This window comes from Necator americanus, chromosome X (assembly GCF_031761385.1).
Source record: "Necator americanus strain Aroian chromosome X, whole genome shotgun sequence".
NCBI classification, from domain to species: Eukaryota; Metazoa; Nematoda; class Chromadorea; order Rhabditida; family Ancylostomatidae; genus Necator; species Necator americanus.
Genome location: NC_087376.1, coordinates 26,747,501 through 26,764,640, shown reverse-complemented (window position 1 = coordinate 26,764,640; position 17,140 = coordinate 26,747,501). Strand labels below are relative to the sequence as shown.

At 35.3% G+C, this 17,140-nt stretch overlaps 2 protein-coding genes across 3 annotated transcripts; one reads left to right on the top strand and one right to left on the bottom strand.

Moving 5' to 3' along the window:
• Positions 1-295: 295 nt before the first annotated feature.
• On the top strand, positions 296-8,219 carry RB195_025614 (uncharacterized protein; the record flags this gene model as incomplete). Of its 2 annotated transcripts, XM_064213836.1 has the most annotated exons (14): positions 296-415; positions 2,454-2,535; positions 2,607-2,720; positions 3,556-3,674; positions 3,735-3,803; positions 3,911-4,065; positions 4,243-4,300; positions 5,230-5,334; positions 5,889-5,957; positions 6,015-6,133; positions 6,331-6,431; positions 6,497-6,648; positions 7,978-8,134; positions 8,197-8,219. In XM_064213836.1, the coding sequence occupies 14 exons, from the start codon at positions 296-298 to the stop codon at positions 8,217-8,219; spliced, it is 1,443 nt and encodes a 480-aa protein (XP_064069717.1). The 2 variants fall into 2 exon arrangements, with proteins under 2 accessions (XP_064069717.1, XP_064069718.1); XM_064213837.1 differs by lacking the exon at positions 8,197-8,219 and having other exon boundaries at positions 7,978-8,157.
• A 649-nt stretch (positions 8,220-8,868) lies between these two features.
• On the bottom strand, positions 8,869-17,008 carry RB195_025613 (uncharacterized protein; the record flags this gene model as incomplete). The annotated part of the gene is made up of 15 exons (XM_064213835.1): positions 8,869-8,939; positions 9,000-9,101; positions 11,242-11,394; positions 11,461-11,674; positions 12,852-13,004; positions 13,065-13,184; positions 13,349-13,452; positions 13,507-13,585; positions 13,644-13,767; positions 13,833-13,957; positions 14,022-14,168; positions 14,300-14,441; positions 14,551-14,649; positions 14,724-14,826; positions 16,942-17,008. 15 exons carry the CDS (start codon positions 17,006-17,008, stop codon positions 8,869-8,871), a joined length of 1,803 nt encoding a protein of 600 aa, XP_064069716.1.
• Between the last annotated feature and the right edge of the window lie 132 nt (positions 17,009-17,140).

Below are 17,140 nucleotides of genomic sequence, written 5' to 3'. Positions count from 1 at the left end.
TATTTGTACGAACTTTCTTTATGATGCTGGGGTACTTTTATCATTCATATTTCTCTCATTTCATAGTTTTTTTATTATATATCACCACTAGTATTATTTTTCACTAACTTTTAAGATTCTGAAAGTCTGGTTTTTTTCTTCATCTTTTCTACTTTCAGTAGGAACGATATGAAAGTATGAAATCAATATTTAAGTAAAAAGTTCTTATTTATTCTAGGTTTTCATAAGTTTTTATAAGTTTCCATTCAATTTTCTTTCTATTTAACATTACAAATATATCACTGTTTAGGTAAGTATGAAATCAGGCGATGTTTCTATTCGTGTATCATCTAGTGCGTCTATTTGTCCCTCAGCTTCGCCAAATCTTCGTCTTGCGCTTGTCGTTCTCAGTATTGGAGTGGCTAGTCATTTTATGGTAAAGTTTTTTTCTTAATCTCAGTAAAAGATGTGCATAGATATTAAATTCTAACTATTTCCTCTTATGTGGAAGAACTATCGAAATAAGAAACAACTAGTACATCTACGCACATATTCATTCTTCAATGAATTCATAAATATATAAAGTGTTTTATCATTTCACCCGAAATCCATTTTTCTTTTGAACCGATGCTTAAAAATTATTGATCCGAATGTTTACATTGGAGGATTTCAGCTGACAGACGGAACACATGTGATCTTGATCAGATAGAAACTCAACATACTGCTCACATCACAATATAAAGTTCATAATTATTCTAGAATTAATTTTGATCTGAAAATATACAGGGATGAATGTCCTTCACATAGATACACTGATGATATGATGAAACAATCCTTAAAGTCCTTGAAGTGGTTAGAAATCCTAACTAAGGACTTTGTTATATTAGTTTTTGTTTTGACAGTTTAGAAAAGATGAAGAAGGTGGTCAGCAGAGGATATTAAATGTGCATTTGTGCAGATAAAAAACGCCTGCGTTATTTTTATTTCTATTTTGTATTCATATTTTTTAAATTTTACTGTCGTTATTTTATGTTTTTCTAATGGCGTTTAAAAATTTTATCATGATCCATGTTTCAATGACCTCTGACTATTAATGAATGTTTTCTTACAATAGCTCGTATTGACTTTTTAAAATATAACTCCGCATAGCAAACTTCTCCACTACGTTTTTTAAAAACTTTATAGGTAGAATATTCTATCATAATATAAAAGTAAGGCTTAATTTATAAAGAGGGTCCTATTTTCACGGAGTATACAGCGTTATCCGTGTTCGCTCTCTCTTCATTTCCAAATGAGTTTCGGGAACAATTTTTAGTCTCATTCGCTGTAAATGCAAAAGAAGTGCTCGGGAAAGCTAATTGCTGTTGCTGGATTACAACTACCAACTACTTTTTTTCGTGGAAATCCTAGAAATGTTCTAAGTGAAGTTCGACTTACTTTCTTATGGAGGACGTTCACTCTACGTATTAGGGGTCAATCAATTATTAATAGTGTGGAATGCTTCAGTCTAGTTTGGAACGCGAATGCATAAAGAAGTGTTTTATACTGAAATATTACAACTCGTAGCCTTGACTTCTGTGACAATTAAACTAAAGAATTTTTATCGCACCAAGTTTTAAAATTGTGGACAATCAACCAACTGAAGAACATTTACGTCATTCCATGCTGTTTCATTTTCGATCGGGTATTAATGCGACGGTTGCGATAAGGAAGATTTATGAAGTGTATGGGGAGGTATTTGGGGTCAATAAGTGACGACGCTGGTGGAGAAAATTTTCCAGCACTGATTTTGACTTGTCTGGTGACAATCGAAGTGGACGCCTTCTTAAGTTTGATAATGACGTTTTAAAATAACTGGTGAAAACTGATCCGAAACGAAAGAGAATTCAGGAATTAGCAAACACTCTTCAGGCTACTTGTTCTAGGACATCTTCAGGAAATTGGGAACGTTTATAGGCAGCGTATATGGGTTTTGCGTCTAATGCAGCACAATAATGCCAGGCTGCACGCAGCGAGATTAACCCAGGAAAAAATGGGGCAGTTAAACTGGGATACTTTACCGAATCCCACATAATCTCCAGACATAGCACTATCTGATTTTCACATATTTCGATCGATGGAACATTCCCTAAGGAATGAAATTTCAGAAACACAGATGAAGTGCGAGCTTACCTAGAATCATATTTTTCCATAGGAGACGAAATTTAATGAACAGGGGATTAAAACTCCTCTACCAAAATGGCGAAAGGTCCCGGATAAAGAAGGAGGTCACATAAGCGAAAAAAGATAAAATTAGATGTAAGTAAATTCGTTTTTTTGTTGCCTTTGAAATAAATTAATTAATTAGTATGGTACCTGTATTAAATAGAATTCTACTCCAGAAAACAGAAATGTCCAACACTGGATTAAAGTGTCCAAAGTCCAGTGGTGGAAGAATCATTATTTTTACCGTCCAACGATCCATACATTTACAGCTTTTCCTGGACAGTGTTATGGATAATTTATTACCAGCAGCAAAGCCTTTTCTATTAACGGTCTACAAAAATAAAGAAGATGGTCAGCGGAAATTTTTTATACACATAAGTATTGCATAAGAACCTATCGAACAACGGTTTTCCAAGTTTTAGCTGACATTGCATGGGAAATAATGGTCTCGTCACGAATTTACGGACTTGCATTCGGGTGCTTTGCTTCCATATTTCTGTCTAGACAACGAGGTCGCAAATTTCCAGTTGTACTAGGTAAGTGATCTAATCTACACATTCATATAAAGGGAAATTATTTGTGTTCACAAATGTTTAAGTTGCAATTTTAACAAAAATTGAGTGAAATGGAATTTTCTTGCCTCTTAGAGTACGAAATTTTGCATTTTTCTTACAATCATTTGCATTTTAGAACAGTGTTTTCGTCTTTTCTTTATGCTTCCTTTTCTAAACTACTTTCTAACACATTTAATAAGCTGGGGAACTTAACTAGAACCCATCTTGACTTTGTTATGCTCTTAATTGAATAAGATTAATTAGTCAAGGAATATATAACATTAAAAAACACGGTGGTGGATTTTCTCACCGTGTTCATAAAGTTGGCAAGAAATCATTTTTTGGATAATATCACTCATATCTACTTTAAATTATCACTCACACATGCTGCCGCGCTATAACTGGACCCATAGGGTGCACGCATAGAATGTTTTTTGTGGTTTTTTTTTCTTCTTAATTTTTCTTTTGTTATTTTTCGTAGGTAGTCCGCCTGTCCACGTCCTTGTTCTACAGTTTTTTATACATTATTTTGTTTACATTTTCATACATTATTCCTAGTTGTACAACCGCTTAAAAGAAACAGAATGGTAATTATGAGCCAGTTATTTTTTCTTTTGCAATTTACCGTAAAAAATCCTCTAAAACAGGCCATGAAGCGTCAAATAAAGCAACAAATATTGAGCTGAATACGTGTAGTAAATGTTAATAGGTAATTAAATATTGATTGATCTCCTTGTTTAGTCAGGTTACAGACCACCAACAGTTTTCAGTTCGTTTATCGATTGATATATATTTACAATTTCGTCTTTCATTCCAGGTAGCGTGCTTGATCTAGTCGGAATTCTATTAACACTTGTTACGGTTCACGTAAGATTAGGTATGGTAGCGGCCACAATTGGTCGATTTATTAACGGATGTGGACAGGGTATTGTACAGGTAGTAATTTAAGTAATTACCTAAATTGTTATTTATTTATCCTCGATATGACGTATTTAGACTGCCGGTTCGGTAATGCTTGCAGAACTGCCTCCAACACAAAAACGAGGCATTGCCTTAGCCACTCTTGTAAGTAATTACAGTAATGCTGTTGCAAACACGGCGAGAATTTAGCCAAATTTCGGTAAAGTATAAGAAAAAATAAAGTATAGGGGGAAGAAATATAGGATTTCTAGACCGTTTGGGCATGTTTGGGTGAGCTCGCTGGTATGGTAATTTCTCTGGAAGAATTCCTAGGAAAACCGTCAACATGGTATCTTGCAATGGGAGTGCCACTTATTCCTCTCGTACCTGCTTTGTTCATACTTGCCCGTGCACCTGAGAGCCTTCGGTAAATATTTCAGACCTTTTTCGTTTTTGTTTTTTTTTCAGATTGTTTTTTCAGTTCCAGTTTCACTGTCATAGACTACATAGCTCGTTTTGATTTAGAGGCTTAATAATTTGTTTGAAGGGCGTACAAACAAAAATTTAAAAAAAATATTTGGCATTTAAGGAGTTTTAATTTCAGGTATTTCTTCCTGGAGAATCGTGAAGATGAATCAAGGAAAGCGTTACTCTTTTACCAAGTGAGTTCTTTCTTCGCAGGTTTCATCCTATTTCTGTGCAATTTTCAGTCAATTTTGCTCTTATCCTTTTTGTTCAAGAAAATTCCATGTTAAAAATTGTATTTTCTTCTTCTTCTGAATAACTTCTGAACAAAAAGTAACCTTTGAACGCTGCGAAACTCATTACTATGCTCCGCATAATCATAGTCGTTTTTTCACTTGTTCAAACAACACATTCAGCGGAATTTTTTCTTACCCTTATAAATTGTCGTTCCCTTCAGGATAATGTGAAGTAAACAAGGGAATTAGGTCGTCGTAAATTGAGCAGCAACCTGATCTTTTGTTAAGAGTAACACCGTTAAAGACATCACCCCACGAATCTGAAGTGTCACGGATTTCAGGTGGAGTATTTTTATTCCGTACCGCCTCAGATTCGTGGGGTGATACCTTTGAAAAAATTCTTTACAAAAACAGAAAATTTGCCAGATTGGCGTATGCAAATAATCCAATGCAAATGAAAATGCAAATTTAGTCCTGTTTTAAATTTAAATAAACAAATACAAAGCTTTGAACGGTTCTATTCTCGTCTATGTGCTGTAGTCGACTTTCCAATTTCTCATGGAAATATGCAAAGCGCTGACGTCAAACTTTAACGGCCGTTTACAATTAGCGAGAATAGCTTGGCTTTGACGAATTGTTAACGATTAGGGGATTAGGAAATTCTGAAACTTCACATACTTTTACATTTTACATACTATACCATGCACATTTATTAAATTCCATTTTAAATTCATTCAAATAAACGAAGTCCCTAGCTTTTTTCAAAGTTTGTGTTTAGATTATTAACATTTTTCATATATAACCATTCTATATCATTATATCAAACCCGTTTAAAATAAGTCAGTTTCCTAATCATAGATAACGCTCTAAAATTAGTGTTACAATTACAGAAAGGAAATGGGATTGACGAAAACGGAAATCGAAAGAAATCGGACGAAACAGCAAAGGTCGATGATGATAAGTCAACACTTACGTTCGCTAAGGACAGATTTAAGGTTAGCTCTTTAATCAGTTAGTATACAGCCAAGCAAACAGCCTTTTTTCTCATTTTGTTTTCGGAAATATCGGTGCAATTATGGAAAAATATGAGTAGAAATCGCATTCTATTGAAAAAAGATGGAGATTCTCGAACAAAGAGACTTCTCATTTTTTACCTCCGCAATATTCACTATGGACCCATAGTAGTTGTAGGAAATATAATTATTAAGAAATTTTGACATTTCAATAACAAAGATCAATGAAGTTCATAGCGAATATGTGAACTGTTTCTATTTTGTTTTTTTTTTCTTTACTTTTTTCTTTTTCTGACCTTTTTATGCCAAATCCAGTTGTCTTGAAAGTCATTTTAATAAATGTCTCTATCAGTTGGGCATTCTTTGCTGTTCTAGAAAAATTACTGAATTAGTGAACAAAAGAATGTATATCCGACAGAAGAAGTCTACTTACATCCATTATTACTAAAAAAAAAACAAAAGCATTGAATTCTAACGGTGATGCCCTTCTCGCTACTCCTTAATTCCATAAACAATATCATATTAAAGCTTTCCAGAACGGCCAATTTATAAGACCACTACTCCTAGCACTATTCGTTCAAAGTTTCGTCCACCTTGATGACTGGGTAAGCGAACTTGCTTCATTAACTTCTATGCAAAATTTGAAATAAAGACGGTTTCAGCTCTGGATTTCTTATTCAACTCATATTTTTGGCAAATTTGGAATGACAATGGGGAATGCACAACGTGCCTCGTTATTTATGTCACTTCCTCAAGCGTTTATCAGTATAGGTCTTTTAGCGTAAGTTTTTAATTATTTCTTTTTGCAATGCAATGCAATTTTAGGGAAGCAATGAATGAAAAATACTTTTCATTCATTGCTTCCCTAAAATTCACGTTTTTTTTCCGGGAAATTTCCGATGAACGATTTCTTTTCAGTCTAGAAATGAGTTTCTGTGTGATTTACACTATCAAAGAACGATATTTCACGGTTTTCAGGTGCTTTGAGAATTTTACAAGACGATCCTTACTGCTTGTCCCAACCATGTTTAGTGTAGTTATTGGGATGTGCGCTATTATTTCTGTTAATTTTGGAAGAGGTACTCGAGATTTTCGAATTAAGAAGATTTATGAAGAAAGAAAAAAAAATACTTTTCATTATTAGCTGACTTCCCGATAGCAGCCACGTTAGCTATTCTGGCAGCTATGGATCTGTCTGCGGCAGCAATTAGTGGTGAAAGCGCATACGCTATTGTTCCGGAACTTTTCCTTCCAAATGACAAAATCCTCGGTACAGCTATAGTCGGAATTGTTCAGGTTTGTCTTCTATGGCAGATTTTCCTTCACTTTCTCTGCATCACTCTATCCTCAGTGCAACAGTTACTTAAAACATCCCTAAAAAGGGGTAAATAAATGAAGGAGTAGTAAACAAAGGGTGTAGGAACAGGGGGAACGGTAAAGAGGGTCCCGGCGGATTCTCCGCGAATGCCTCCGAGACATAACGTGCCCAGTGGATATGCCGGCGGATACGCGAACATATCTCGACGAGGTCACGCTCCAGTCGTTCATGAAGACGCAGACAACCGCCATAAATGTCCTTCCTACCACAGAGACGCAGAAAACTGCGCAGTTACAAGGAAATATGTAAAGAAGAGTGGTGTGAACTGTCGAAATTACCGAATAAGTCAAAGAATAACAGAGTTTGATAGAAGTACATGGGATTTTGTATGGTGTTCTAATAAAGAAAGAGAGTGAGTTTGTCTTTTTATCACCTTCAGAAAGTATAGGAATCTTACCAAATTTGAACTCTTTTTCTTCCTGTAAGTTCCAAGAAGTCAGAGATACAGAAGGTCCCTCTGTCCAGAAATAAGTTAAGCTACAAAAAAGCTTGGGAGTTACAGGATAACGTTAATTCTCATTACTTTTGAGTTACTTTTGAGAGCTGGAATTAACGAAAATTTTTATGCACGTAATTTGAAGCTATTAGCTATACATCCTTATCTCAAACTTCACGTGAGGATTTCTCTTGCTTCTGGTACGATTACTTAATTGAGATCACCTCACGTTACAAAATTGCAGTGAATGCGTCTGATTCTCCAGAACAATTCAACACATAGTGAATTATATCCTAGCCGGTGACGCAGTGTATGATTAGCGGTAGGTAAGCAGAGTCAGTTATTTAGGTGCCAACGAAAGTGAATCTCTTTAGGACACGCACCATCGCTAATTGCCTTGACGAGGCATGACCGGGGCATGATGGAAATTCCGCCGGGACCCTCTTTACACGCACCCTAGGAACAGCAACATTGAGATTTTCCCAATTCTGGATTGATGTTTTATAGTCGAACACGAGTAATGATTCGGAGCAGAACGGAAAAGATGGATTCCCTAATCACTCGGACTTTCATAGATCCCGAAATGTTTATGAATTTCGGAGAAAAGGAAATTTCAATAAACTTTTACTTTTTTTGCTATGTTTTATATATTGCACAAACAATATATAATATACTTCTATAGCATTAAAAAAACACTTTCTAACATGAACGGTTCTTTAATGATATTTTAATTTAATTTTGTTTTTTTGAAAGACTGTGCAGATCAAAACAGAAAAAAACGCCAAACCATTTTAAAAAATCTGCTGTTTAGAATGTCTTTGGCGGTATATTAACAGCCATTTTACTGACCGCTGTAAACAAGATTGGAACGACGATGGTGCTGATTCCTTTTATCACTATGAATATGTTGTATGTGGCTATAAATTACAAATATCTTCCAGAAACTTCGCAGAAGACAGCTCATGCAAGTTTCTTATTATCGGTATTTTAAATCATTTTACTTCAGCTTCGAAACATAACATGATTTCAGGAAGTATCCGAGAATTTCTCTAAAGAAATACCAGGAAAAAAATTGTATGAAAATCTTTGGCAGATATTCCATAATTTATGGAAGGATCACCGAAATTATCCGAATTCGTCCAGTATTATTCTTCAAGCACTTGTCCTGATATTACAAGTTCTTGGCGTGTTTCTGATATTTCATGCAGGTCTTCAGTTATATTGGACACTAACAAATTATCTCATGTTGTCCAACTAAAAAATACTTGTTAATCAATTAATCGCTCTGAAAACCCCTCTATTTTTTCGCATGAAATAGAAACTTTACACAGTAAGTTGTTTAGTGCTCAGATGTAGCTTTCCGCCGGAAAACTCCAAATCAATTATCGATCCGGGTGCATTTCTGCAGTTTCAGGTTAAAGAACGTGTTAGTGATTGATCTTTCTTGCACTATATTATAATAAGATCACCAAAAGAAGCAATAAAGATTTTTGATTTGAGGTTTCTTTATTAATACTGCCATAAATAAACCAGTAACAATGAAGCAAATATTAAAAAGTGGTATTGAAAGTGCTAAGTCAAAGGAAAGACTGACGGGGTGATCTGAGATGATTTTACCCTCAATGGGCAATGAAAGAATGTGAAACCGTATTTACAATAAAGAAAAACGTATAGACACTAGTGCAAGAAAGAAAATAGTAAATTAATTAAATCCAGCACATTTTGACGGATCTGGATGATCACACATCAGCGAATCGGAATGGAATGATAAACCTGAAAATAATCAAAAGAAAAATTAGCAATATAAACGGAAGTTAAACTATTTGTTCTCACCACTAGGGCAATCAAAATTATACGAGATTCCATTCACACATCTTATGAATTTTTGGCAATTTTTCAGGTCAGCGTAGAAACCGTCCGAATTGCATTTGAACACTGAAAAATATTATTTATATGGTTTGAGTATGGGATACAACTGTTTTTTTTAAACGTGACCTCTGATGATGTGAATTCCAATTAAGGTCTGCAAAAAGTGGTTCACCTCGAAAGTTTTCATCGTTTACGTAAACAGTTTATAAAAACAGAAATACATTATTCGAAAACATCCGTTAGTAACGAACTTGCATTACAATCCCCGCTACTTCAAAGTGTATTCGCTTTTCTTCCAGTAAAGAATAGGAGACATATTAGTAAAAGTGGTTCTTAGAAATGTTTCACTGCTTATAGCTGTCCATAAATGTAATCCTTCTATTCCAGACAGAGTCCGGAAGAATGAAAGTTCGCTATGTATCTGTTTGAAGACTACCCGTCCCAACAAAACAAGGTAGCGCTCATCAGAAGCTATAGTCGGCGCAGAACGTGTTCAACTGGATGACCGCGATACAGTTTAGTTTATTTAGGAAGACGGAGGGATGAGGGAGTGTGTAAAATCACTCGCATTGCTGTGGATATGTAACGCTCATGTGGCTTGGTTCAAGAGTGGATTAGATGCAATCGTTATCAGTTGGCTGATCGAACAAAAATATTTTTCCATCTAAACAGTAACTTCACATGGGACCAATATAATTCAGATGAGAGCTGAAAGTTGGCGATGATTGCAATCTCGGGATGATCCAGGTGGTAAATTTCCGAAGGGACCCTGTATTGGATATTCATGTCCAGGATATTTGTTGCGTCTAAAAACGTGAAGTGTTGAGATTAACATCGCAACTTCAAATTGAATGCGGGACCCAACCGAAGCTCTATATCGACTGGATACAACCTTAAAAAGAGCCATTCTTATATTTATGACTCTACAGAAGGAGGGAGAATAAAGCGCATGACGTTAATGATTCCGAACTCCCAGACGAGTTTGGTAACAATTTATCGTCCCCGAGGGGTGTAAGGCTTGATTCGCACTGGGGTGGTTTCGAACCATCGATCGTGCAATTACAGCAGGACCTCCTACCCATTCCACTAGCCCCAACCCGACTGGATTTATAGTAGCAAAAAAAAAAAAATCGTTGATTGTGTTCCCACTCACGTATATCTTACTCATAGTTGATGATCCGCCAGTCTCGAGGATGCTATGAGCTGCTCAGATATGTTTTCCTCGTTTATCACAAAGGCAGAAACTAATTCTAGTTTCCGAAAATCCATAGCATTCCGGAAATCGAATTTTCTTTAGATGTTTTAAGTTAGTTATGCAAGTAGTGCAGTTTCCCAGTAATCCAATACTCAACAAAAGAACTAACCAAAAGTACAACTGCTAGTTTTCTTTCGATAAATAGGACAACCTTCCATGTACTTGATATGCACTAAAGAATTTTACTACGGTAAAAAAGTCAAAAGAGAGTACTAACCTATTTTATTTTTTCCTCATATATAATCGTCATCATACTAGCCCATTGTACAACACCGGACCTTGCGCGCTGCTTATTGTTTGCAGAACCTTTCGGAAGTCTATTTTTTGTCCGGATTTCTGGTTGCAGGTGCAACGATTTTCAATGAATCCGCGTACAGGATTAAGATTGAATTCTTTTGCAAATTCATTTTAAGTGAATAAATCTACACTGTTCTTGTCGTTCCAGCTTTAATTTCTGACATTTCTTTATTCGCGATTCTATTACTCACACAGTTTTCAAAGCATATAGTGCCAACATTTATAAATAGTAATTATTCCCAGTTTCCTGGAATGGTTACCATGTTACTCTGAGCGATATCATCGCCAGTCCAAAATTAACTAATCCAAGTTTAATTTCTTGAAATTTCATGTGGTAACCGAAACTGATATAGTTTCAATATCATAACCCTTTTCTTAAATTTGCTAGTCAAGATTACGGAAGATTCATTATTCTCTCGAAATAATCTTAACGCTTTTGTTTTATTAGTTTATTCCTATTGTTTTTTTTTGACTTCTTCTTTCAAAATACCCGTTGGTAGCAAAGGTCCCACCTTTTCAATCTTATGACGTTTTTTTTTGGATTTGCTGCACAACGTTATGAAAAATTTAATATTTCCTCGCTATTTCTTAAACATTTTTGTTTTTTTTTTGACTATGAATAGCTGAATTTCATAGCACTTTGTACGAACTCACTCTCCAATTCTTGTGTTTTTGTTGTTGTTGTTGTAGTTAAGGTGGACGTGACGGTTGTCGGTGGTGCACAGTCCGAGTCAGCGATCTGCACACAATATCCCCGCGAACGGGAAAAATGCATCGCAGACGGGCACGACATGACGTAACCGGAGCCTTAAACATCAAAGAAATAGAAAATCTCGTTTTCTGTGAATTGAGGACTGCTGCTGGTGAATGTACCTTTGAGGCAAAGAAGAAACTGTGAGCAACTGCTTTCCCATGCATGGAATCCATCCGATTTTTTCTCACAAATCATCGACAATGAGGGAACTACCGCTGGAAGTGTTGTTGTTGGGAGTGGCGCAGTTGTTGGAAGTGAAGTGGATGATGAGATGATCGGTTTCGTAGGTGTAGTTGTAGTTGTAGTCTTAGTGGTAGGAATAGGATTGCCCTTCTGGAAGTAAACTTTTTAAGACTCACAAACCAATCACTTATGATAAGCGCTTACAATGACAAGGAATATTAATATTAGGAGCTAGATACTTCCAAATTTTCATTCTGGAAACTATTGGTGGATTTCGTATCTCAACGAATACTTAGTTACAGTAAATATAAAGACATCCAGAAAGCTAAAATACACCAGAACAATTGCTCATTCCTCCAATCTACCACCTCTTACTTTTTGTTCTTTTTTAAGAACTCCTTTTTTGCAGTATTTATTATTTGTGACCCCAGTTTTTTCTTCCGGTTTTCGGGTAATCCTTATGAATTCAAAAAAAGTGCAGGGATTTCCTTCCAGCGTTTATCCATTAGATTCTGCCGTCTCCACTGCTAAGGCGACATTGCTCCGCTTGCGCTGTATCAACATCAGGTTTTTATTGAAATGGCGTTGAGACACTCCTTCTACGAAAAAAAAACAAGTTGATTCGAACACGAATTTTTCCAAAATAACAAGAGAACAGCAGACATTCATTATTTCAACACCAACCACAATAACAGTTATAAGATTACCCTCATTAACAATAGGATTATGTTATTTTAGACCGTTATACAAATTAGGAGTAAGTGGTTGCTCTTGCGTTGAAAAAGAAAGCGCAGGAAAATCTTTAAAAAATCTTTTCATGTCTGATATCTGGATAATTGGGATTGCTTTCGATAGTAATTTAACATATGCAGGTATTATCTGGGTAGTCAAATCAGGATAGATGGTTTTTGAAAATCTCGGAAAAATCTACAAAAAGTACGGGAACAATATTATTATTGGTGAAGCAAGAACGGATAATTATTATAGTTCATGCAGTTATTATCATTCATATTATTATTATTATTATTATTATTATTATTATTATTATTATTATTATTATTATTATTATTATTATTATTATTATTATTATTATTATTATTATTATTATTGTTATTATTATTACTATTATTATTATTATTATTGTTATTATTATACAATTATTCATGTCCTCATTACTATTACTATTATTATTAAGCACCATCAATAATTGAATAATTGAAGTGAAAGTAATAGTAAGTGAATAATTTAAAAGGATAGAATAGTTCAATTTCTTAAAATAGCAAAATTAAGAAATTAAAATAGCAAAATTGTATCCATAATACCTTACCGTTGGAATAGTTACACCTCCTAATTCCTTAGCAATAATGCTAATTAGTGGATATAGTTGTCCATTGGAATTTGAGCATTTCGCATTGAAATCATCAAAATCCAATGTCCAAACGAAAGCACCTCCATATTTATTTCGTTTAATCCATGCAACCTAAATATATGGGAATGAAAATCGAAGAATTTCCAGTCTCCTCCAAAGAAAATCATCAACCTTATTGCTAATAGACTCCTCATCATCATAACTCCACCATTGATCACCTTGTACTAGATATGGGACCTGTTGTTCCGCATGCCAATACCGTGTAGCCCCAGTCGCAAGCATTTCACAGAACTAAAATCCGGAATTATTTGCTTACATAAAAGATTAAAATGTGCATTTTCCGATAGAGCTGATAAAAATAAGAACGCTGCAAATAGATCCGTAATGTAAACAAAGTTTTTTTTTTCGGGTTTTCAACAAAAACAATGAACGAGCCATGAAGCTATGAACCAGACCTCATAGAAGGATGCCACTCCTGCTTCTTGTGTGAAAGTAGTGATTCTAGCTGGTGATCCAATGGTGCCGACGGTGATGTTTTTCGGATCTTTCAGGGTCCATCCTAAATTATTAACGTTAGTACATTTTCACTCCTACATCGAATACTTCAAATCACCTCGTCCATATGTTGGAATTCCGATAATGATCTTTTCTTTGGGCATTCCCTTTTCGCGCCAGTGGTTAGCAGCCCAATCCTGGAATTCGAATTGTCAGGGTATCCTTAGAATATAGAAGATCATAAAACGAGCTTACAATATTCCAGACTTTCTCCCCTTCTGGCATATCTTCCCTTGCATAAAGTGGAGAGTTAAAGCCTGTTTCTGTGCTCCATGCGCCATGGAAATCATAGTTCATGAGAAGAATGAAATCCAGACTTCTTAAAGAGAAAAATCCACGATTTTGTTTTAAAAAAAATCACTAGAACATAGAAAATTATCGAACCGTGCTATGGTAGGCACATCGTAACCTGCGTCGATAGTACTCTCTCCAGCAGATACAGCAGCAGTGACCAGAAGACGTGCCCTGGAGGCTTGAATCGCTTCTTCAACACAAGCGTCATGGAGTTCCTGGATGAAAACGTTTAAAGAAAGTACGGCTATAGGGTCGACACATATTATTATATTTACTCACCTGGATGAAACTTGCATAGTTCCTAACATCATCTGGACCAGAAGGATACTCCCAATCAATATCGATACCATCGAAATCCCATTTACGAACGAAAGCGATCGCTGAGGTAATGAAGACTTTTCGACGAACAGGGGTTTGAGACATATCCTGAATAAAAACAGCCATTTATTTTTTTACAATATACTGTTCTAAACTGCTTAAAGATTCTTTCCTATTTTTGCAAGACCAAAAAAAAATTAAGGGGCAAAATCCATGTATTATTTTTAAAACAAATATACCTTGAACAAACGAGTGCCAAAACTCCATCCACCAATCGACAAAAGAGTTTTGAGAGCTGGATCCGTGTTCTTAAGAGCGTTCACTCTTTTAAACATTCCATTCCCGGCCCAATCGTTCGGTAAATCAGCCGGATCGAATGCTCTGGAAAATCGAGAATTATAGGATGTCGTGCGAGCAAGCACACACCACCACTATGAAAGAAGAACAGCCTTTAAAGAGAAATCCTAAAAATAACATCTTTAGGACATACCTCACTGTGTAATCCTCGTTCATCCATCCGAATGCGAAAAGAATATGGGTACACAATCCAGGAACATAATCTTCAGGCATATATTTCCCTCTCCCATTTCTATAATTTGTTCGAATTAGAGTACATTTCTAAAGTACTTTTTATTTTATTTTTTTCGCAAAAAAATAGTAAACCTGTATTGTGCCCAATTAGTAAAGTAGCATGGTCGCAAATAGTCACTTTTCACAGGAGCTCGAGAAGTTTGAGAAAGATCGCGATGAATTATCTCGGTTGAATCTGAAAACAACGGAAAACATTTTAGCGCATCAAAAAATTGAAATTAAAATGATTAGTCATTCTAATGATGTAGATAACAGAAATATGCGAAACAAAGGAGCATATGTGGATAATGGAAATCCGGATTTTGTTTCCGTTTGAGTAGACAAACCGTTAACGTCACTATTTTAGATTACACAAGAACTTTTATTGAAAATTTTGTCCGAAATATCAGATGAAAATGAGTATAAGCACATGTGTGAGGAAATGTTACAGTAACACCACCAAAAAAAAGAGTCAAATGTGTGATTAGACAGTTATCTACGTACTGTAGTTTACTGTAATTGTGTACAAACTATGTAACTACTAACTATTATGTACAAATTATACATCGGCTTCGTTTCGTTGCGCTATTTTATCCAAAAGCTCCATGCCAGGACAACGACGTAGGGAGTAAAGACCATTGTTCTATTCTAGCTTTGTTCACAAAGATTTTCTTTCCCAACATGTTCTAAAATAGCTTACATGGTCATTTCAGTGCAAAAGTGACAACAATTACAGAACTTTAAAAAAAAAATGGATTATCTAAAATCTCCTAGATTCTATGAGATATTGGCTCATCAAACAATCACTGATTCAATTTTTCATCAACCACATTAGCATCACCATTGTTTTGTATTAAAAGGATTTTCAATGGAAATTCTTTAATGAGAATTTTTGAACAATTTCAATTACTTTTGAAAGTAATTCCTATTTTAGACTCTATTCTCAGCAACAGTTCAAAATTTTATGATTCATAAAGTGTAAAAAATAAAATGTAGCATAAAAGGTTAAGAGCAAACCGTGGTTGAGGGGGCAATCCTTGTAATCGCCAAGTACATAAGGTTTTAATTAAATTCTAAGAACGTTGTTATATTTCAGAACCTCTTTTTGAGTCTAAAGGAGTAATTTAGCTAAGTATCCATAGTTTTACACTTATCCATAGTTTTGTGTGACCTGTACACTCAATCCGACACCACATTCTAGTATCGGTTGGACAAAAGATTGCGTAAGTTGAGACCGAAGTCGTGCAATTCTTTTTATTCCATTGTTTGTGGGGGCATTGTTGCGCAAGGCGGTAATGACGACAGGTAATGAGCATTTATGATCATGTGAATGGTTCTGGATCAAAAGTGGGTCATCGATTCCTAATAATAGCACCATATGAAGGACTAGGTAATGATAATATAGGAACATGCTAACGAAAATTAAACCGATTTTCCCCGCTCGTTCTTTTTTTCATCTTATATAAATTTCATTCGCAACACCTTTGTGCTCCTTGACAAATCCTTGAAAACTTGAAAAGGTAATGGTCACGCAAACGTATTCGTATAGTGAGTGTACTTGTCGGAGCGGAAGAGGAAACTTTTTCACTCAGCCAAGGTATTGATGTCTATTGGAGAAGACAAAACTTGTGGCCTATTCCGAGGAGGAAAATCACCATACTTCCAATGGGATTTGATTTTCTTTCCAACACATGTACTTAATTTGCTGGATTTGTGAGTTATATTCTTCCATAACTCCTAATTTTGCGTGAATAGGTCAACAAAACATGTTAGAGTTTGGAAAATAAATCAGCAATATCCAGTGAGAGTGCATTCGTACTAAAAATTAAACGAAACGAGGAATGAATCCACGACTAAAATCAGAATTATGAAAACCCCTTAAAACCTATTTCCAAGATACCTGTGACAAAGTTCGAAAGTCACACCAATTTAAAACTCGGAAGTATAGATTTTACAATTAAAGGTTTTTTGTATTATTTTAGACTGCATACATAATAGTAAGAATGCAAGATGTACGCAATATTTTCATCTTTCTACGAAATTCCTGAAATCTTCCAAAACTTTGCGCTAAAAATCAGATTTTCTTAATATGAGAGGCCACGAATCATTATTATTCACGAAGTTGTGAATGTGTGTGAAACTTTTATATGAGAATGATAAACAGAACGCACTAAACAAAGACGCAGGAACGTTCCTGTAAGAATGCTTCAGTTGAGTCTTCCTAATTCATGTTTCTTTCCGTAAACAAAACCTGCTCTCCCTGGTTGATCCGTTCCTCTTTGAGATGACAAAGGAAAAAAAAAACACTCACGATTACGAACAGCACCGTGTGATGCGCATACAGTGATAACAGCTGCAAGAATGACACTCCATAGCATTTTGTTACCCTATAATTGAAAAAATTAACATCAGAAAGTGCCAATCAGCTGAGATGTACTGGAAAAATCTCCCCAGAATAGGAGCGTACAGAGAACAAGCGATTGTTATTGCAGACAGGAGACTTCGATCTT